Source organism: Rhamphochromis sp. 'chilingali', assembly GCF_963969265.1.
Source record: "Rhamphochromis sp. 'chilingali' genome assembly, chromosome: 3".
NCBI lineage: Eukaryota > Metazoa > Chordata > Actinopteri > Cichliformes > Cichlidae > Rhamphochromis > Rhamphochromis sp. 'chilingali'.
Window position 1 is genome coordinate 34,255,101 of NC_137931.1, and position 22,901 is coordinate 34,278,001.

Below are 22,901 nucleotides of genomic sequence, written 5' to 3' on the forward strand. Positions count from 1 at the left end.
TTTCGTGCTCTATATTGGAACTATGTTGAACTGCATTGTCCCTTTTAAATAAATAAATTGGAAGTAGACGCATCCTTCTTTTTACTACAGTCTAGATACAGTGGGTACGGTGGATGTCACTGGATGTTGATAAAATACAAATAATTTGTAGTTTGCAAATACACTAGAGCACTGGAGGGGAGCAGTAGATCAGTGCAGTATACCATGAGTGCAGCTGCCTGTTAAAACAATAGAACAGCGTTGAAATGAAAATAAGCCACTTCTGTTTGTGTAGCTTTAACCTCACATTAAATAAGTAAAGCTTTTACGGCTAATATTGCTGATGGCTCTCATGCTGTGGATTATTACTACGGACACTTTGATTTTTGCCTCTTTTTTTTTGCCTCTCTCTGCCACCTCCCCCTCCCTCCCCTCTCCGTCTCTCATCCCTCTACAGTATCTCTCCTCCGCTCACTGGCCACACATCCTCCCGCTTCTCTGCACGCTCGCCTGCTCATTTCGCACCAAACTCTACATTTGCACTCAGCTTTTCCTTTGGATACACTATTGGATTTTTTGCTAAGCTGGCTTTGTGCTCGCGGCTCCTCGGAGACCAAACTAAAGGATGGTCAGTCAGCACAAGTGTTGGGAAGCCTTTATTTTTTCGCTGCCAACCTTTTAATCGCTCTGGGGAGAAATAAAGCTCGCTGACAGTGAAGTCAGTCCACATCTTCTTCCTCTCTCTTTCCAACATACAGTTATTGTGCGCGGATGGAGGTGTCGGCCTTAGGAATTGATGCCAAATTGTGAACAGTGCAGTCTGCGTGTGTGTGAGAGACCTGCGGAGAAGTTTGACTGCGCATCGTCTTGTGTGGTAAGCTTTGGTAACTGCGTCTCGGCTCCTGTGCAGCACCGCGTTATTTTAGGCCACTACAGTATGAGATGTAGTAGCACGGATTAGTGAACAGGCTAGAAAAGAAAAGAGTATCCCCGAGGTCTGCTGCTGCTGATGCTGCTGCTGCTGATTACGAAGGACCCGCAGACACCGTCCTCCTCACGGGAGTTTAATCAGCTTGTAGAGATCTGTGTCGGACTTCAGATGATTCAGTGAAGAGTACCTTCAGTCACAGCAACACAGACGCGGGTTAAAAGAGTCCAGCTGTGGTGCAGAAAGGAATCTTGTAGATGCAGCACAGGTGGAGGCATTTCACCTGGATATACACGCAGCAGAGCTCACACAGCGCCAGTCCTTTGAACAGAGGCTTTTGCAGTGAGATGGGTGGGTATAGAGGGGCTCCAACAAAGAAGGAACTCACTGTTTGCATGTCTGAGCCGTGAAAGCTGCACTGGATATTTATCAGCTTTTCATTTTTTCTTGTCACACCTCCGCTGAAGGTCTGAACATCTGCATGTCTTACAGATGTTGGCCTAGTGTTTAGGAAGGCTGATGGCCACTGCGCTGCGAGATGCTGAATTGATTCTGTCACACATTTCCTGTAGTGGAGCTGTTAAAGATTTATTGAACCCATAGGCTTGGAGTGAGTGCAGAGTTTCTGGGGGACAGTGTGCAGATCATCTAATATTTGACTTAGTTTCCTCTGCCAAAAAAGGCAACATGATGTGCCAACAAGGTCACATCTCAAAAGCTCTCAAACGGAACTAAGTTCTGATTATTTTGAACTAAGAGTTAGCCCTGGCAGTAATAATAAAAAAAGGTATTCAAGTTTTAAACTACTGCGTGTGTGTCTTTTTCAGGAATGGGCGATGGAATGTGCTGCAGCTTTGCAATGAGGCGTCTGTGGTTCTGTGTCTTGCTTGCGAGCATCACCTGCCGTCTGAGGTAAGGAACTGACTCTTAATGTTAGCACACTGTAATGGCACATTTTTCACAGCTCATTGCTTAATAAATAGGAATTGATTGTTCAATATTTTTAAATAATTTTACAGAAAGTTAAAGGTGTTTATATGACATCCTTTTTTTTCTAATCCACCCGTGTCCAGGATCAGCTTTCTGTTTCTGTGTTTCCTCCAGCTTCTCCCAGGAGATAACTCCAAAAGAGGCAGAATTAAATGACAATATTACCATCTTCACGCGCATCCTGGACGGACTTCTGGATGGTTACGACAACAGACTCCGGCCCGGATTGGGAGGTAAGCCCAGCGAATGTTTAAACCTCGACACAAATTTTCTCCCCTCAGAGAAAAAATGCTCCGCACCGCAACATCTGCCTTCTGCTCGGCCCAGAAAATTAGTCTGTATTCACGAGACACATGACGAGCTGTTATGACCTCAGCTAAGTATGATTTAATGGCACTGTGAAGTATGCAGCGTGCTACTGTGACCTTGAGAGAACCACTTCATCTCTGGTTGGACGGTGGGTCCTTTGTTCTGCAGCGACTGTAAAGTTAAGTTCCCATAAATTATATTTATCAAACTGAAAAAAAAAATCTGGTTTGATGTGTAAACACATAAACATTAAAATATAGAGAATGCCCACTGGCCCAGCTTCAAAGGTGTCATGCATTAATTACTGAACAATATGCAGGCATAAAAATCTTACCGTGGCTTAAACAGTATTAAACATAGCAGAGATGAAGTGACTTTTCAAAAGATGGACTGCAGTCACCCCATCAAATAATCCACGATATGCCATTTTTAATTTTATTTTTATTTATTTATTTTTTGTGGAAGAACCTAAATTTTACAAACCCAAATGTCACACTGGATTAGTTTTTCAGATAAAATGAAATTAGAGATTTGGCCTGTTAAACTTTAATCTCTGCCCAAAGAAGCAAGAACCTAGTCCCTCATATTTAGACCAGATGATGTTGTGGATGCTGATGTCTGCTCTGGAGGCTCACTGTGTTCTGTGTTTTCTTACAGAGAAGGTGACGGAGATCAAAACCAACATCTTTGTCACCAGCTTTGGTCCGGTCTCTGACACCGAAATGGTAATAATCACACTGCAAATATACTAAATGCATACATATTTTAAGTTAAAAACCTGGCCTTATCAGAACTTTAATTACAGAAATTACAAGTCTACTTTTTTACCGTCCTGTTCCACAGGTTTGAAGAAAGTGATCCAAATTGTGCCAGAATTGAACAGATTTAAATGTTTCCATTTTTCACCTCTTAACCACGATTCAGGAAATATGGCTTGATTTTTGCATAATGTTGTTGAACACACCAATAAAAGGCAACGATCACACATTCAGCTTGGTGAAGGGATCACACCTGAACCTAAGCTGCATGATGTTAGATTTCGCTAATCACTCTGCTGCTCCTTCTTAACCCTCAAATGAGCCCGAGTGCGATCACACGTAACTCTGTTATATTTTACAAAGGATGACTTTTTATTGGCTTTGTTTGTGTTTCTCATGCCAAATACTGTTTCCTTTATCTGAAGCAAATATTCCATAATCTTCTAATCACAGTTTTTAGTCATTTTTATGCAAAAAGGAGTGAAAAAAAACCTCACAAAATATATGAACAAAGTGTACCAATTCCTGTAAGAACTGTGAACTATTGTTGAACTATTGTAGGAGAAACAGACAATTTCATGACTGAGCACTAGTTAATCATCATAAACTTTCTTTATTCCATCAATTTGTTTAGATGCATACGTGACTTCTCTCATATTCATGGGTCTGAGCTGTTTTCCTGCAGGAATACACCATCGACGTATTCTTCCGCCAAAGCTGGAAGGATGAGCGACTTTGCTTCAAAGGCCCGATGGAAATGCTTGCCCTGAATAATCTTCTAGCCAGCAACATCTGGACCCCTGACACCTTCTTCCTCAACGGGAAAAAGTCCATTGCACATAATATGACTACACCTAACAAGCTGCTGCGGCTGAAGGATGATGGGACTCTTCTCTACACCATGAGGTAAGCAAACGTTTTATCCAGCTTGAACTGAAAGCATTTCTTTTCCAGCCAGTCTTACATTACAAACCTTGACTCATAAGAGCTGGCTAGCCATGTTTATTGTATTTGTATTTATTTATTTATTGTCATTGTCAAGAACAATGAAATTGCGTTTGGGGCTTCCATACAACCCAAAAAAAAGAAGAAAATAATAAATACCCCTTAAAACCCAAGTGTACATATTTAACCCAGTGTGACTCCAATGCAATAAGACAATCCTTAGCAATAATGTTCGTAGAAATTCAGACAAAGACCTGAGAAACATGACAAAATACAACAATGCAACCCATTCAATATTATTGTACTGTGAGATATGATATCAGATATGATAGTTAAAGATATTGTATAATCCAATTAAACCTGGAGCGATGACTGAAACCTCTATCAGTCTGCGATATTCCTTTGGTAATGGTTTTTAAGACCCCCGCTGCTCTAATACAGCCCACACATTTATACTCTGTGTCTCAGTGGTGCATTGATGCGTCATCATGTTGTCCTCACACTGTAAACTGGAGGTCAGGGGAACTGGAAATGTTTGCTTTGACCCAGTGCTCTGTTCTCTCCTCTACTATTAACTAACTCTGTCACCACGTCACAGAAAGCTTTACTTTGAAAACAGCACAAGCTGTTCGCAGCCCAGATTTCACATGCTCCGGCTCTTTCAAAGGATGCATACAGTTCAAGAATGCGTCTTGTTCTCAGTTTGTGCCGCCTTAACAACTGGAAAGAGATTTTTTCCTTGCATAAAGCATACTAATCCACTCATTATTAGTTCAGAGAATGGCTTGTGGATGCATAATACATTAGACTCTGTGCTGTGGAAAGAAATGTATTCTAGATAGAACCATCTCATTTACATCCACTTTCATTTCAGTGCTGCGTCATCATCTTATCAGGTCAATAAATCCTGCAAATCAAATATTAACAAAGGAAGTTTGAGGAAATGGACATGGCTGCGTGTCAAAAATCATTATCGATCCTCTTACTTTGAAATTGCTACAAATCTACGAGCCATTAGAAACGAGTTCAAGGCAGCCCATTAATGCATTTGTGTTCTGGGAACGAGGTTATTAGCGGAACATTTTAGCCATGTCTTACTCTCCTCTCCTGCGTTCGTCGTTCTGCAGTGTGCAGTGCCCCAGCTGCTGTAGGATGAAAAGATCCCTTAGAGAAACATGAAGGTTTCTTCCAGACAGTGCAATGCCACATTATGCACAATATGGCCCAAAACACGCAATAACTTCCTAATAATCCAATAACATGGACCTCGGTGAAATAACATAGTGAAAGCATCAGTCATCCTTTTAATCATCTGGTAATTTACCTGCACTCTTTTTATTGGTCAGTATGATTTATTAACATCTGTATGTGTTTGACTAACTAAATGATCTGATGATGTAGAAGTCTCAAAACAAAACGCTGTGTGTCAAACATGATTCACTTAGGAGTAATTAATCTAAAACAGGACAGAATTAAACACCTGCTGTTGTACCGATACTGTAAGTGCTGACATGGCAATCAGCAGAAACAATACCAGGATAATATTAGTGATGCTTTTACCTTACGTTTAATTTATTTAAACTGTTTTATCAATAATCTTTCTCAAGTTTTCCATCTATTTAATGCCATGAAAAGTGATAGTTAATGCATGTCTGTGAAGGTTCTCAGTCAGCGAGCTGACTCTGTGAGCGACCATCTTTGAACAGAGGCGGGGGTTTACGACACCAACTCTCTTCCATCTATAATCCAGTTTTGAGATCCCTTCCCAGACGCCTTAACGCCCACTCACATCCTGGGCCATCTGACCTCAGGAATTCGCATGATAAGGTGGGGCCAGGTTTCACAATGAACACACCCGAAACTCTGGCTGATTGGGACCCACGCCCAGTTTCCCACCTTGGCTCAGGCGACTAGAGGATCATCAGGGGGTCCTTTTGTCCCTCTGTGGGGGGTCACTCCCACTAGGTTTATATCTGGGACTCTCCACCATTTGACCTTAGAACTGAAGAAGCTTCTCGGATGAGAGGTGAAACGTCTTCAAGCAACTTAAAGAAGTCCAGACGCTTTTCTTTGCAAGCTCCTTTGACTACGATAGTTAATGCATGTTTTTGCTTTCAGAGCTGTCATTTAGACAGATTGGTTTATAAATCCATAAAGATGTTATTCTCTGTTCAAGAAAGGAGTGAAGCAAAAAACTGAAAAGAAGGACAACTATATTTTCCAGCATATGTCGCATGTTTCAATAACAACAAAACCTAAATTCAACTCCTCCAGTCAGATAATCGGCTGTAACAATATAACACAATCACCACTAGGGGGTCCTATTCAGACACAGCGAGCAGTGACAATTTTTTAGAAAGTATATTTTGCTCTGTGATGTATTCAGTGAATCCCAAGCTTATCTGTATTCATCTTTGATTCTCTCTCTCACATCGAGGCTCGTGCTCTGTGCCGTGTGGATTTTATTCACACGAAACAGCCGAGACAGCAGATGTGGTTCAAAATGAAGAAATCCTTCTGCTGTGCAGGATTATGACAGTCAACTAAAACTCAAAACTAACGTTTGCTGCAAAAAAAATTGGTGGCAAAACTAAAAACTTTGAGGAAAAAATAAAATGAACTTTAATTTGATATTGTACTGCATATAAAGTAACTGCAGTAACTTCAAAATATTGCAGAAATATCTTCTTTAGTTTTGTCTGCCGTCAGTTTGCTCAGCACAACAAGACCGAGCAGGTGTCGTTGCACATTTGAATCGAGACTTTGCATTGCGTTACAATGTTTAATGCGCAAGTGTCAAAGTATTAAAAGTGAAATAAAAGTAATATAGTATAACAATATAAGAATATGTTATTTTAATGTGATTAATAAGCACATGTTTTAAATAATATCAGCACTGTTATAAAAATATATGGACATCCACATCTGTAGATTTCAGTGTGTTGTTGGAGTCTTGTGTTTTTTTAGATATATAATTCCTTAGATTTGTGGAGGTTTGACACCTCACAAGATCAACTATGAGCGATAAATTGCACATGTACTCGCAGCAGACTGATCATCTGTTTCATAAAAGAGGGGTTCATTAAATGCGAGTGAACTCACACATTTTTACTCAAGAAAGGGAAAATTAGATATTTGAAATGGTTGCACAGATCAACTGGACTGAATGTGATTCATACACTTAACGGAGGTTGACGGCCCTGTTTGTGAGGTATTCTTGGTGGAAAACATACTATGATCCATTATTTAAATCAATGTGAGAGTCACAACCACACCTGGAATTGTAATGATCACCAAGTAAGACAAAAATACACCAGAGAGAGCAAATCCAACGTTTGGGTCATACAGATGAAGGCAAGCAGATCAGGAGCAGCCGTGGGGCAAAGTTTAGTAAACTTTCCTAAATGGTCACAACTAGACTACAACCAAGAAACATCAAACAACGCCCCCAAATACAAAAGTAGAAACAAGGTGAATGTACACAAGAAATCAAGTTAATCAAGTGATCACAGGATTTGTATACTGAAATAGAAAATATGTCATCCCAGTGAAATATAGCACGTCCTGTTACCATGGTGCATTCATTTGAATAGTAGCAGCTCTCATTGTTCTCCATGTGACCAGCAGATGGCAGTGTTATATAAGACCTGGTGGTCCATTGGCTGCCTGTGTGGCTGAGCTGTGTTCACACTTTAGATCCAACATGAGCTCATTTGTTTCCCCGTTTTTATTTCCACTGAAGCTTCATTTGTGCATTGTTGTATTCCCACAGACAGGTGGCATCTTTTCTCCACAGACCAAAGCTCATCACGGGTCCCTCTGCTGGTTCAGATGCTTTTTGCTCTACACTGGGAAAATTGCTTTTCGCTCTACCGTTAATTATTTGAGACACTAATGAAGACAAAGGGAGATTTCTGTTTATAAATGGCTGTTTACAACATTAAACACAATTTATAATAAGGGGTTGTGTTTAATTGTGAACGAGGTGATCATGATAATGATGTAGTCAGTTCATTTTCTGCCTTTTTCTTTCAGGCTTACCATCTCTGCTGAATGTCCCATGCAGCTGGAGGACTTTCCAATGGATGCTCATGCTTGTCCCCTTAAATTTGGAAGCTGTAAGTAAATGCACCTTCAAGCAAATGCCCACTGCACATAATGAGTCTTTAATAATACAGGAAAAGGTGTGATGTAAATGTTTTATGTCAGCATCCGGAACTAGAGTGATGTTAAAATAGTTAGCAAACTTTTCGAAAAAGGGGGTACACCAGAAAGAAAAGCAGCATGTAGTTTTGACATGGCATCGGTTTCAGTGTCTTTCTCCATGCAGAGGGCATAGGGACGGATGAACGTTAGTGCGTTTGACAGGCCGTGTCCCTCAGGTGTAAAGCTATTGTTGCGGTGGTGCAGGAGAGCCATGTAGACACTGACACACTCCTCCTGATGAAGCCATTAATCAACATGTCAGGGCTGCTCCTCTGCACCCTTCACTGGCTCGGCTACATTTAATGGTGAAATTTCTGAAACAGCTACCCTACATGCACACACACTGGAAGCAGCTAGAGACATAAACACACACACCAAATCTAAATTTACCACCAAGGTAACCTTAGAAATCTGGACATACTTTTGCACATGAACCGCCAAACCGCTACCTTCCATGTGACTTCTATGTTAGTCAGCTTGTCTCACACGGTCCAAAAATATCTGGGGAGCTCCTGTTCTGTAAGCTTCAGATTAGCATTTGAGGCTTTCCCTGCCACTGACATGACGTAGTGATCGCAGTCCTCATGAGTGCGCTTGCCGCATGCTGACACTTAGCTGCTCCCACAGCTACTTTGGTCACCTTACCGGCAGGTGAAACCAAGTGCAGGGATAATCGCAGCAGCTAATTAAGAGAACAACTGCTGTGAAGTTGATGAACTCTACTTGAAGTCCATCAGGGATCCCTGACAATCGAAACCTCCTCACAGAGGAGCTGTTCTTCTCATTTTTAGCTCCATATTTTTAATATTGTATGATTCACAGATCAAGGTTTTCTTCCTCATATCAAGGTGGACCTTAGTGCTACCCCTCCTCTCCATTCTAAGGCAAGCGAGCTTTGCTCTGATTGGCTGTCAGTCATAAACAGAAGGTTAAAACCGAAAGTAAGGGGAATGGCCATGTATCTACTCTCACTGACATCACACAGATCCAACAGTATAACACCCGTGATGAAATGAGTGAACTGAGATCAGTTGGCAGGCGGAGCTTTGGGCTCACAGGGGGTTTGTGTGTAAATACTGAGCCTTTTTATAATGCCAGTGTCCACTGGAACAGAAGATTTATGACAGGAAATAAGGAAATGCATAAAAGCGCCACTTTAAATTAATTATGTAAGTTTAAATACAGCACTAGTTGCTTGGTTTCTTGCAGATTTAGTGTAACAGACAAAGTCTATTGCATACAGCAGCTCATTGCAAATACACAAAGAAAAAACACTGACAATAAAAGTTGTAACAAAAAAGCAACAGAATCTCTTTAATTTTGTGAAGATTCTTTTAAAATTTGATATCCTTGAATGGAAAAATGTGAAAACCCATCAAAGGCTGAAAGCTATGTTAACCATCAGTATTAACTACAAAAATAAAATAAGTGGAAATCGTTCCAAACTGTCCAAATAACACAAATAATTAAGCTCAACAAAAGCAGTGATGGAAGTGTGGCTGCAGTATGTATTATTGTAGCTTTGCTAAGTTGTGATCTATCGTGATGAAGGTGAAAGGCTGTGAGCTGTAAAAGTTAACGTGCGATACATCCTGTTTTCTCCAACTCCATTAACCCAAGCTAATCCTCTGACCTAATGGACAGCACTCACCCGTGAGCTCAAAGCTTTCAAAGCTACAGTAGACCTTTCCTTTGCTGTTGTGTTAATCACCTTTCATGGACTGAACTGTACAACCACCAGTGTCTGTGTGCCTGCTGTCGCTCATCGCTGTGACACAATTTAAAGGAAGTGTGTGATGCACAGAAAGCCTTTACCTGATGTAAATACACCAGAGCAACACGCAGGTCTTGTTTTGTGGTCACACTGGTGGCCACGTGACCATGCGTATATATCTTAATTTGTTTTAGTCACATTACACCTGTAGTCTCTTTGATTCTCTTAGTGTACCTCCTTACATACGACTTCCAAAATTCCAAACCAACTTTTGAAAAAGAGCCGACAATTCTGGTGAAGTTTTCGTCTACAGCAGTCGATTCACAATCTCAGTGTGTGTGCCAACTGTCGTACAGCCTTAATTACAATTCACTCGCCATAACAGATGGTTTCTTTTTGCCTGAATTTACAAAGATTTATTTGTACCTCAGTAAAAACGCCGTTAAAAAACATCATAATACAAGAAAAAGTCTAACATGGCACGCTAGCGTGCTGGACTCTTGCGACACTATTCTGTCCTCATGTTTGAGTGTTAGCATGGGAAAATGCTAATCTGGAGTCGTGTTCTTGCCGGCGTCTCAATTTTTCACAGCTGAAGTAATTGCTCAGATCATTCATGCACCTGTAAATGAACCGAAATGCAAATACAAAACAAAGTAAGACGAACGTTCTTACTCAGTCTGAAAGGCTGTTTTTTCTAATTTTAGATTACACTCTGGGTGATAAATAGAAGTGCTCCATGTTCAGATATATGCACACAAACCACATTTATCAGGATGATTTCTTACTTTCATTTGTCTCTTTTTTGCACTTAATGATGGGCAGAAAACACTATCAGGACCGAAACAGGGAACAGAGTCACAGTTAAACTGAAAATATGACATAAACCTTTGAAAAGGATGTTTTTAATTTGGTTACTAATAAATGTATTTATATGTCCACGTGTATCTGTATAGGTTTTAGACAGACGTAGGCCTGATTCTATTACTGTGATATACAGCTCCCGTTAACACTGCAGTTTATGCAGAAGCGTCTCAATGTTTGGGTCTTTTAATAAAGAAATCTCCTATGCTTAAAATATACTTAAGACATCCGGTTCAGCCTCACACGAGACTAGTGGCCTCGCCACCACCCGTCTGAGTGGTAATGAGTGTTTTCAACCCTTTGGGTCTCTCTGATTTTCTCAGGCATGTCTGAAGTACACTGGCTGCTTTATGGGCCACATGTACAGTGACTTCCTGTATGTAAAGATGTTTTACAGATGAAGTTTCTGAGTGTTTGAGCTTGTTCGCCGACTGTGATGAGCAGTAAGGTTTGTGGTTTTGTTGCAACAGCTGTAATGCAATAACATTTTTTTAAACTTTATAGCTGATATTTGTAATAAATGTTTGAATTTCTCTCATAGTTACCATAAAATAAAAATGTTTTTTACTATGTGGAACGAGCTGGTGAACCAAATCAGGTCCAAATCTTCCTACATATCTGTAAATCAATAACATAAAAACAATATATATTTTTTGCATTATTTTAAGAGAAATGAGTGGCCAAGAAAATTTTCATATTTAACCTTTTTAAAGTACTATTTGCTGTCTTGTGTGTTTGTTGTGTTATGTAGAAGTGGCTACAGAGAATAAAGTGTATTCACTGTGAGCATACATTGTCATTAAGAACTGTAGTGTATCAGGGTTGACACAACGGAAGTGTTTCACCTGTTTTTAGGTTTGTTCACACTGACCTTTAAGGTACGCTGTTGTAAACAACCAACACCCTCTGGGGCTTAAAAAAAAAAGAAAGCTAAAATCTGCAGTTCCTTGAACGCCCACTTGAGGCTCCGACAGTGAGTAAGTTCTAGTAAATAGCAGATACAAACAAAGAAACTGGAACTCAATCATAAAGATTTATGGAAAAAGAAAAGGGTGAGTTTTCATTACGAAAGCCAATATGCAAAAAGTGCTACTTAGAGTTTCCAGACTGCAGTGTAGTTTGATTTGGGGAATTACCATTAGCTTGAAGACTGGAAAGAGTGTAAAAGATGACAGTTTGTGGCTTAACTTTATTTTCAAGAATACTTTTAGTCTAAAGCAGCGACCTCTTTCAGACTCATAACCAGTGTGATCTACGGTATCTTGGGCTTTCTCTCCACTTTAATGATAACTCTGAGGTCAGTCTTTAGAACGAGGTGACAGTCCTCCAACCTGCAGGATGGAAAACAGCGACGTTGTGGCTGTTGTTTCTGAATCGTTTTTATATTTTAAGAAACTCTCTAAAAAAGCACAGACTCCTTTTCAGCCTGTGCAGAAAGCGGTTTTGAGCAAAGTGCCATATATAACCCTCAGTCTGTGATGACACTGGCTTAAAGTTCATTTTTTCTATTTTAGAGCAATGAATGGCTTAGTCATTATATAAAGGTCTTTTGTCTCCCAACAAGTGTATAAGCCTCGATCTACAGACAAAGCTCTCTGAACTGTTTAAGTGTGGGTGAAGTGTTACAGTAGGTGCAGCGCGTAATGTATTCTGTAACTCGGATGTACAAAGATTCGTTCGAGGCAACGCGGAGCCTCTTTAAGACGATAATCCACAGCCTGGTTGACTGGGGTCAATCTAAATTACAGTGAAGTCTTCTAACACCACAGTTGCTGGATTAGTGCAACACTGTTAGATTGGATTCTGCACTGCGGGTACAACTGAGAGAGAAAGACACACAGATGCATCTACTGTACAGTACGTGTGGAGTTTGTACTTGGGATCGTGCGTGGGATCGCCGCCTTTGCGTTTTGCAGAGTTCACTTGTTTCTAAAACGAAGCTATGAATGAAAGATTGAGCTTGAAATGCACGAGGATGAAGAGGTAGTGGCAGCAAAAGGAAGAGTCTGACGTGTCACAGCAATCCCCCTCACTGTGCCACATATAACATCAGGGCGATTATGTTAGAGCCACACACGAGCTCTTGACAGCGACTTCAACTTAATCTCTGTGTAATGAAGTCACACTGGTGACTTTTCTTTCAAAGAGCTCTGGTATTATCACTATTTTAGCTAAGTAACTGACTTTCATCATGAGGACACTTTCGTGATAAATTAAGAAAAATGTTTTGCAAGTGTAGCTTTTGACACAATGAATAGAAAACAAAAATGAAGGATTTTCAGACAGAAGCTAAACAAATGGAGGTGCAACTATAAGGAAGACAAACAGACACTCTGACTCAGACTGAGGCTGTACATACACCAGAGGTAAAAAAAAAAAAAAAGACGCAGCTGAAATAAGTTAAGAAAATAAAAACGAAGCAAATTTGGACATAAGATACAAAAGAGCGAGGAGAAAGAGAGAGGAAGCTAACTAAAAACAAACTCCACAAAATCATCGGTAGATAAACCTGACAAGGAGTAAAGTAAACATATAAAAACACAAAGAGATCAACTTAAAGCAAAGAAGAATGAAGAATTCATAAAGAGTCCATAAATCACATAAATCATTCTCGAGAAGAAAGAAACTATGAACTCAAAATCCAGGGACTGGGGCCCTTTTAGTGCATCTGCATGAACACTGCTGGATATTTGCGGCACATTTTGGATTTCTGGATCATACTCAGTAAGTTAGCATTTGTCAGTCATTTGGAACTTTTTTTTGCTTTTCCTGTTAAACAGCACCTGTATCTGAACATTGACGTGACTAAAAATGCAGCTCTTACATAATTTCATTCACGTAACATGTCATTTATCAAACTCATCTTTGCTTAACAGGAAGTAAAAGCTCACAGGGGACACAAAATAATATTGTGAACATGCACCGTGGGTGGACGGCTCGTGTGGCATTAGGACTTTTGTTCTTTTTTTTGTTTGTTGTTGTTTTTTTTTTGGGGGGGGGGGGGGGGCCTTATGTGTGCGAGTGTGTTGTTTAATCCATGACATGACATTCATTCAGCAGACCGTTTATTTCTGTTCTAATAATATATTCGAATCCTTTCTGAAAGCGTCAGAAGCAGTCAGTCACTTCAGCGTTTTTCACTTTGACGGACAGGAAGGACGAAGCAAACTAAAGTTAATGACAGACCCACTGAAACAGCTGTGCTACTCTCACGCTTGCATGCTTCAGAGTTCCTTTTATTCATGAAATTAAAGAAATATAAATGATGTTGGCAACATAAAGGTAGTTTCTGTAATGAGGTTTGGAGTTTAGTCATCTCAAACCTCTTTGAGTCTTTGATGGACTCTGTGCAGATGTCTCACCTCAGCGATATCACTGATGGTAGTTTTATTGTTTATTACAGATATTCAGAGTGCCGTGTTTAAAACAAGCTAAGTAGCAAAGCCAGCTAAAATAGTCGACACGAGTAAGCGTTATTACAGGCTGCTACAAAGACATGCATCGCTGCTGTAGTGTTTAATGCACGTCCAAAAAGTCTCCAGTTTTGGTGACTGAATTCTAGGATTTTACTTAATTATTTACTTACTACTGAGAATTAATTAGCAGGCATTCATGTCTGTGTGGCGCTCCTATAAACTCTGTACCCAACCTTGGCCACTTTCTGCTGCCGAAAGAACACCACGGCCAACATATTAGCACCGAGGCTTCAGAATGTAGAGCTCCAAAACCAGTGAGCAACATCACGATGTCTTTTATCGAGTCTCCACAAAGCTGCAGAGAATGAACACACTCTTCACCTGCAGTTAATGAGTTCAGCCATGTGTCCACATTTTAAACAAATCGTGTTTTTGATCACAACTCAAGAATTCATTCAGCAGTTATTATAAAACTGGAAGACTCGGGGAGTTTATGTAGAAGGTTAAAGGTCAAATCTGGACATAGACATTATCGATGTTTATGTTATTTTAAAGAATTGTTCCTGAAGCAAAGAGTGATATTAGTTATTGGACTGTTTCTCATAAATGGGAGATTCAAGAATATTTTTGCGATGTAATTAAAACTGAGTCCAGGCAAATATCAGATAAGTTCTTTTTTCTCTGATGAACAGTAAGTATTGCGTTCAACGCCTAATCTGAAATGCGTAGGTGTTGAAAAGTCCTTTAAATGGTGTTTTAAAAGTTTGTAGTGTTTTTTTCTGTCCTTTTTTGTTTGCGCTGAAACCAACTGTGAACATGGCGGTTAATGAAACTGGATAAAATTACTTCCTGATATAAATCCAAATAAAATTGAAACAAAGTCTTAAAAGACTGCACATCTTTGTGTTTTGTTTTCTTAGATGCTTATCCGGTCTCGGAGGTGGTTTACAGGTGGACCGAGAAAGCGGCTGACTCGGTGGTGGTTGCGGAGGAAGGGTCCCGGCTCAACCAGTATCACCTGATTGGTCAGGACGCGGGCACAGAGGACATCTACACCAGCCGAGGTAAAGCGAAGAGTAAATGGACTCAGATTACAGATGAACCATCCCACAGCATCACACACACGACCTCTTACGTCTTAGCTCTCGCCGTTATTTCCCTTCTTACTGCAGCGGTCATACCCCAGCTTCAGGCTGTGTTAAGCCCTCACTTCCACCCTATTATCCGTGTTATTATAGTGTTCCAAAGATATTGTGTGAAGAAACTGTTTTCAAATCAAGCAGGATAGAGACAATGAATGAATCACAAGGATTTGAGGATGCCTCCCACACATAGCCAGCTGTCTCTGCAAAGAGAAGAGATAGGATGGTGCTGGGAAGGGGAGGGGGGGTGAAAAAAAATCACTTATCCGTGGTCTGAGCCATTGGGTCTGTAGGGTTAATCCGTTTGCAGGCCCATCAGTTGTGCTTTTACTAAGTGACGTCACAGCGCAGGGATTGGCTGCTGGAGTGGAGGCATGTGGGGTGGGGGGCAAATGGCATCTGCTTAATTCTGTTATGTAAAGAAGTACAATAATACAATTCTGCTGCTTGTTGGTGGAGAGTCTGTCACAGAGGAGGAGTTCCTATAGTGTGATGTATACAGAAATAGCTATCTTGATCCAGTATCTGCCGGTGCAAGCCGGTGTTTACACTGGCTGGTGTATGAAAAGTGAACACTTGTCGAGAGGCACGTCACATGCTTCTTACATGGTAAAAAGAATAAGCCAGCTATGCTTACACAGGAGGAAGACCGAGACTCAGTAACCGATGAGATTCTGCCATAGACAGCAATTCTGTCTTTACACACCCCTGCAGCTCAGACTGGTTAAAGAGGGCAGACACACAAAGCCATCGTGTCCTTAATTAGTATCACTAATCTGGGGTGCAAGCCCTCTTTAACAAGCCGAGAATAGCTCAGCAAGGTGCTCACAGTGAAATGACCTTTGACCTCACAAGCTAAGCTGAGGATGATGTGAGAAGAGGAGCAGGAGCTGAGCTGAGAATACTTGTGATTTCACTTGGTTAAAGACACCGGGTTACAATTAAAAGCGGCAAAGCTCAACAGATGGTTTCGAAATGTACTCACCAGTTGACCAACATAGCTGCGTTGTTATCTGCTATGAATGGCAGTTCTCCACAGACACTCCAAAAACCAAACAGTAAAATCCACCACAACTGCATTTTTTCACGCCTCGGAGATTTCCATCCACTTCCAATCCCAGCAGGCGGTCAGATCAGAGCGGGGTTCGCCCGGCCGTGCCACCACGGAGCAGGGCTGCTCACTGCTAGTCCTCGGAGCGAAGGCAGCACAGGTGCCCTTTTCATTAAGAACATGATGCTCGTTGTTGCATCTCACAAAACTTTCCTGCGGTCCCTCTCAGCCCCCCTCTGCTTCAGTCATCTGTGCACCTGCTTGTAATCACCGCTGATCCAGGTCTGTTTTAGTGTTCTCGCTCAGCAAAGGCAAGGATGTACGTCCCCAATCAAAGGCCTGGCCTGACAGAATGGGATGGACTGTCTTTCACACACAGAGACACACACACACACACACACACACACACACACACACACACACACACGCATGCATGCACATAGAAAGAGAGAGAGAGGGGGAGGAAGCGAGAGAGAGATATACAGGATGCAGATTGTGACAAGGGATTAGTGAGACAGAAAAATCGGATTTTGCCAGGAGAAAGCAGCAGTCATCTGTGGATTTTCTATAGTTTATCAGACTCCATGGCTCAACAGGATTTTTGGAAAAAAAAATAAAAAATCCTTCAAATGAAATCTTCAGTTGGTTAACGAGATATGATGAGTTCCCCACAAACCTTTTTTCTTTAAATAATCGAATTCACACATTTGGATGATGGCCAGGGCATTGTCGGGTGGTTTGATGTAGAGCACAGAGTGCAGAGTGACGATGTAGCAACTGCTCACAGGCCACATGTTTCAGGAAAGGTAAAAGGTCTCAGAGATTAAGGGGTCAGACGTGATACCCGACGCAAGTAACTCCTAACATACATGTGAGAAAAATGTATTTATAAACTATGTGTTAGGAACCTCTGGCCTGCAGTGGTTCAGCTGTGGTAGGCAGAACCAAAGTTAGTGGAGACCAGAACAAAAGCTAAAAGAAGACGGGAGGTTGGACCAGCATTCTCAGGTGGCTAATAACATGACTTCAAATAGAAGGTTAATGCAACTGTTTATCCTAAAAGTGTTGCACTGACAGGTTACAGTGCCCCCAAGTGGCCAAAAGTTTTTTTTGGTTAATTCGTTTTTTTGTTTTGTGTTTCCAAATAAAAGAGCATTTTAAATATAAATGCCACTTTTCTTTGTGTTGTTTAGAAGTTTTTGCTCAGTTTTACTCCATGTTATTTTCTTTAAAATACGGAATTGAGTAACTAAAATAACTAATTGCTAATTTCTGCTGTTTTCCACAGGTCAATACACCGTGATGATGGCTCACTTTTACCTAAAGAGGAAGATCGGCTACTTTGTCATTCAGACCTACATGCCTTGCTTCATGACTGTAATCCTGTCACAGGTTTCCTTTTGGCTAAACCGCGAATCGGTGCCAGCACGGACCGTGTTTGGTACGTTTGAAAAAAGGAGAGAAATCAAATGAATTCAGATATTTTACATAATGTTAGCAAATTTCATGTGCTGTGGGAATATAAAGCTGGGAAATGAGTGCAGTGAATATTCCTAAATGTCTTTTTCTGTGACTCGGCTTCACAATCTGCCTTTAATACTTTGATACGTGCCCTGTTTTTATGACTTAATCTGCTGGAATAGAAACTGAAGAGCAAGTGTGGTGAGTAAAACTGACCCAGTTTTCTGCACCACCAGGTGTGACCACAGTGCTCACCATGACCACTCTCAGCATCAGCGCTCGAAACTCGCTGCCTAAAGTGGCTTACGCGACTGCCATGGACTGGTTCATCGCGGTGTGCTATGCCTTTGTCTTCTCTGCCCTCATTGAATTTGCCACAGTTAATTATTTCACCAAAAGGAGCTGGGCGTGGGATGGGAAAAAAGCAATGGAGGCCCAGATGCCAAAGGTACGTGCTGTGCTCCAACCTGCCCTCGACTCACATTCTTGTTGATTAACTACAGTGGAATTCTTGGAACAGGAAAACTGAAAATACATTTTCAGATCTTGATGTAGTTTTTAAAGTCAATATTGAAGGCTGGAAAATTGATTTTTTTCCTCACATAAAGTTGGCCTGTATTCTCAGTGTTACAGCTGGTTGTTACAGCTCAATATATTTGATAGAGCCAAGCTCACTTTATTTAAAAATAAAGGTCCTGTAAAACAGCGGTCCCCAACTCCCAGGTCATGGACCGGTACGGGTCTGTGAATCGTTTGGTACCGGGCCGCGAGAGTTGAGGCTCGGGTGTGAAATTTATGGTTTTCAAGGTTTTTATCATTAACTCGGTTTCTCTGGGTCTTTTCCCTTGTGTTATGAATTGTTTTTGTCTTAGTCGTATCATTTTCATTTGTTGTATTTATCTGCGACATCTTAAAGGCTGGTTCTTGAAAATATTGTCTTACATTAAACCGGTCTGTGGCGCAAAAAAGGTTGGGGACCGCTGCTGTACAACATGCCTCTGTTAGGGGATCCCTTGATATGTTTGAATGAAAAACTAACTAGTTAAGACATAATGCGTTGTGTGTAAATTTACTGCATGTTTGTGTGTAGCCCATAAACTGTATATAAAAGACTGTGATGGTTTGGGTTGGTCTATGAGGTCCTGGCGTGAAGCCTTAACTTGATTTTGACCATCATCTTGGTTTTCCGCATTAGTGACAGGTTGGTAGGGGCTGATGTGACAGAGAAACTGAAGACACTGATTTGTTGTACATATTGACTCTAATAAAGACCATGATTTACATTATCCACTTATGCTGTGTTAGATTTGACGTGAAACTAGCGCCCGACACCATAAACGCATCAGAAAACATTTACTGAGGTCATATGTCAAATAAAATGTTCTGTCATTTTCCCAAAGAAAATTATCGCCCCCTGCTGATCATTAGAAGAATTTCAGCTTCAGCTTGTCCATCTTTTATATACAGATAATGGTTCAGGCAGTACATTTGGCTCGATTAGGAGGAGCAATTACACAGCTTTCTTCTTTAGTCAATTATGTTTAAATAAGTTATTATCAGTGCTGCCTCAGTGGAATAAAATTGGAGAAACGCTGAAGTTTGTTCACGGTATGCCAAACCGTGCTTTCATCTGCTGTGGGGAGAGAGAAGAAAAAGGGGGCGCAGTGAAAATTTTTATTTCCCAAATAATAATAAAGTAAGAGATGAATTGGGCGATGCGTAGAAGTTGAAAAAGGCGGATCAATATCTCCTCTGCTCAGTGTGCCGGTGCTGTGGCACAGTGCCAGTTCATTACTGCCCAAGGACGTTGATCCCTGCCTTCAGATCTCACCAGCCATCTTTTATTGTTCACCTTCAGCTCTTGTGTATGTGTGTGAGTGCCTGTGATATTATCCACCTGTTTTATTATGTTCAATGATGAATGTGCCACTTTTTCTTATGCATATTGAATCAATGTTTTATTTTGCTTCTCTACAGAAGAAAGACCATTTAACTCTGTCTAAGAAGCCAAACAACAATTGTTCAGCTGGTGTGAATTACACAACCAACCTAACGAAGGACGCGTCCATCTCAACTATTTCAAACAGCACGGCTGTCCAGCTCAAACTGCCTGAAACCAAGGCGCCAGACCCCAAAAAGACTTACAACAGTGTCAGCAAGATTGATAAGATGGCCAGGATAGTGTTCCCCGTGCTGTTTGGGACCTTCAACCTGGTGTACTGGGCTACGTATCTCAATAGGGAGCCAGTGATCAGCAGAGATCAGCAGAGAAGTCCTTAGTCCTTGAGTCATTGACATGTTTTTTAGCTAGTTCGATAACATTGCATGTGCGTTGCTTCAAGAACATTTTGCCATGTTTGCTTAGAGTTTGTACATGATTAAAAAAAGCTTAATTTGTCACACTTTACCACTCAGTTATTGATTCGTTTCTGCCACATTGTGATCTTTTAAATTTTTTGGCATTTGGCATTTATATTTTCTCTTTGAGTCTACATTCGATGATGGCTCAGCAAAAGCCAAATGCTATGCAAAAGATGCACCTGTGTTATTACTCGAACTCTGCTTTTTTCTCCTTTGTAACTCGAACTTTGTACAAATGGGCCGGAGGTCCGGGATTGCGAAGCTGGGCCCGGGCACATGGAAATTTGCTTCCTTGTTAAAAGCAGATGAATAGCCATGCTTAATATGTTGCCTTCAGAGTGTGATAACTCATTATGAATGCACTGAAATCCTCTGCTATTACATTTATCAAAAGCCAGTTTTTCAGCTTTTACTTGAACGTTTCTGCTTCTTGTTTGCTTTCGCTGACTTTCTCCATTTCGTACGGCGAGTTCTCATTTACTGTTTTGTTCCTGTTTCCGTTGGTCCTATAAAACGGGGGACGATTTAAAGCTAACGTGATAGTGGCAGCTTCTGTTACCAAGTCCTCGTGTAGAGAATCCTGTATGTATGCAAGTGTGGTAGTAGTTTGGGAAAATTGTATATACGCTCAGCTTTTAGAAAGGCACCACTAAGCCAGTAAGGTTCATCTATGTAAAGCATATACAGCACCAGTATTACTCTAGTCTAGCGCTTTATTGACTGGATTAGGAAATGATCCAAGTAGCTTAAGCTTTAGAGATGTTGACATTTTTTTAGGTTACTTTGTTGTTTCTAAGCTTTGATAATAACTTGCAAATATTATTAACCAATATCTGGTTGCTTTGAGCAGAGTCACTCTTTGTCATGTAATTAAAAGACTGATTTGAACTAATCAGGTTATCATGAGAGACGAGGGTCTCAGTGACAAGGGTCTCATCACATTACATTAAATAAAATTCCGATGAGCTAAATGAATAATTTTATATTCTGGCAATATTTTATTTGCTTTCTTGTTGAGAGTGTAATGAGAAGATTAACGCTGCTCTCTCTGTGCAGTAAGTAGTGACGCTCTCCAGTGTTCAGACCTTATCTTAGCATAAAGACTAGAGCTGGGAATGATGTTTATTTCATTCTGATTGGCTACATTGGGGAAGTCTGCTGAAGGGCAGCACCTGGAGCTTGTAAGCTGTGCACATTTCTTTACAGATTACCATGTAAAGAAATGTGTGATGAGCTGATGTCGGCTTTTGGAGTTTCATCATAGTGGTTTGTGTTTTCTATACAGTCTATGTTTCACGGGCAGGAAAACGAACTTTGAGGAAACTTTAAGTTTTCCAAGAAAATGAAACAAACAAGCCGAGCCAATCTGGCTGTTTCCTTCTACTTTAAGTCTTTATGCTAAGCTAAGATGACCGACCCCTTTCTTTATATTTGTTTCATATGAAATACATTTCACATTTCTCATCAACCCTTTGCAAGAAAGCCATTTCCCGTTTTTAAAAGGTACTATTGTTTAAATAGAATATAATGTGATGCCCTCCACAGCAGCTGCATGCTCTACACTCACTTCAGCAGAGTTAGTTCTGCAGACTGAACAGAATCATGTGACTTTATGCCTGCGTGGCCTGCCACTACTTCATTTGTTGGATTCATTTGAGATTTTAGATACATACTGTACTGTTGTTTAAATGCAATGATCTGAAGCAATAAATAATGCTCATGAATAATGACCTCTGCTTATTGTAGTGTGTTACCATCCATCCATTCTCTTCCACTTATCCTTTTCAGGGTCCCAGGGGGTCTGGAGCCTATCCCAACTATCTTAGGGCTAGAGGCAGGGTATACCCTGGACAGGTAACACATAGACACAGACAACCAGTCGCACTCACACCTATGGGCAATTTTGAGTTTCTAATTAACCTATCCCCACTAACTGCATGTCTTTGGACTGTGGGAGGAAGCCAGAGTACCCAGAGAGAACCCATGCAAACTCCACACAGAAAGACCCCACCATCAGACTCGGCCTGATGGTGGAATTAAACTCAGGACCTTCTTGCTAACCACCGTACCACCACGCTGTTCTTATTACCATTTGATTCTCATTTCATTCAGATTTTCTTCATCTGGTTAATGTTTTTATTTATTTGTTTGTTACGAACACCTTTTTCCATGGGTACACATCTGCCTCTGCTAAAGCTTCCCAGACTCTATCCGACTGCTTTTAGTTCCAAAATATCAGCGATGATAAAGCATGAAAAACCTTCATCATCTCGGCTGTAGCATTGCATGTATGGAATGTAATCTGATGAGTGCAAGATGCTTAATCAGTTTCATCCGTTCATATAAATACGCACATTGAGTGAATAAATTTTTTGCTACATCAACGTAGTGAAAGAGACGATGGCTTAATCTTGCTTGATGGAACAACAACTGCATGTTCCTCTGCTCCTCCTTTGAATACATACATCTATATCTGGCTCGTGTAGCAGTCCACTTGTTTGTTAACTCTATCGTGGGGGTCTCTGTGGCTCACATCTGTTCAACAAGGATTTAGCTCTGTTTAAGTTGCTTTTCCCGTTCAGCAAGGCCATACTCTAAGTCACAATAAGCTGTCACCAACATCACATGTCCACAGCATCAAACCACACTCCATGCTTAAAGAATGTGTTATTCCTTCTGTCCCTTTATGCACACATTTTAAATGCCAGACTAAAGAAAAAGTGACATTTTCTTGATGAACTGGGCCAGTGGCACTCCCTGCAACCTGTAGGTCAAGC

At 40.8% G+C, this 22,901-nt stretch overlaps 3 protein-coding genes across 3 annotated transcripts in view; 2 read left to right on the forward strand and 1 right to left on the reverse strand.

The window, feature by feature from the left end:
- Nucleotides 1-16,613, reverse strand: part of gabrb3 (gamma-aminobutyric acid type A receptor subunit beta3) — a 47,501-nt gene extending 30,888 nt beyond the window's left edge. Inside the window, exon 1 of the mRNA XM_080877535.1 lies at nucleotides 16,237-16,613. Coding sequence (XP_080733661.1) covers nucleotides 16,237-16,331 — 95 coding nt within the window. The 5' untranslated portion in view covers nucleotides 16,332-16,613. The remainder of the gene's footprint in view (nucleotides 1-16,236) is intronic.
- gabra5 (gamma-aminobutyric acid type A receptor subunit alpha5) lies at nucleotides 655-21,679 on the forward strand. The gene is made up of 10 exons (XM_080877537.1): nucleotides 655-853; nucleotides 1,735-1,819; nucleotides 2,012-2,130; nucleotides 2,864-2,931; nucleotides 3,650-3,870; nucleotides 7,945-8,027; nucleotides 15,030-15,173; nucleotides 17,591-17,743; nucleotides 18,000-18,211; nucleotides 19,741-21,679. The coding sequence occupies exons 2-10, from the start codon at nucleotides 1,737-1,739 to the stop codon at nucleotides 20,041-20,043; spliced, it is 1,386 nt and encodes a 461-aa protein (XP_080733663.1). The 5' UTR covers nucleotides 655-853; nucleotides 1,735-1,736; the 3' UTR covers nucleotides 20,044-21,679.
- Nucleotides 21,680-21,850: 171 nt separating this feature from the next.
- gabrg3 (gamma-aminobutyric acid type A receptor subunit gamma3) overlaps nucleotides 21,851-22,901 on the forward strand; it is a gene marked incomplete at both ends in the record, with an annotated part of 87,575 nt that continues 86,524 nt past the window's right edge. The window contains one exon of the mRNA XM_080877538.1: nucleotides 21,851-21,978. Coding sequence (XP_080733664.1) covers nucleotides 21,851-21,978 — 128 coding nt within the window. The remainder of the gene's footprint in view (nucleotides 21,979-22,901) is intronic.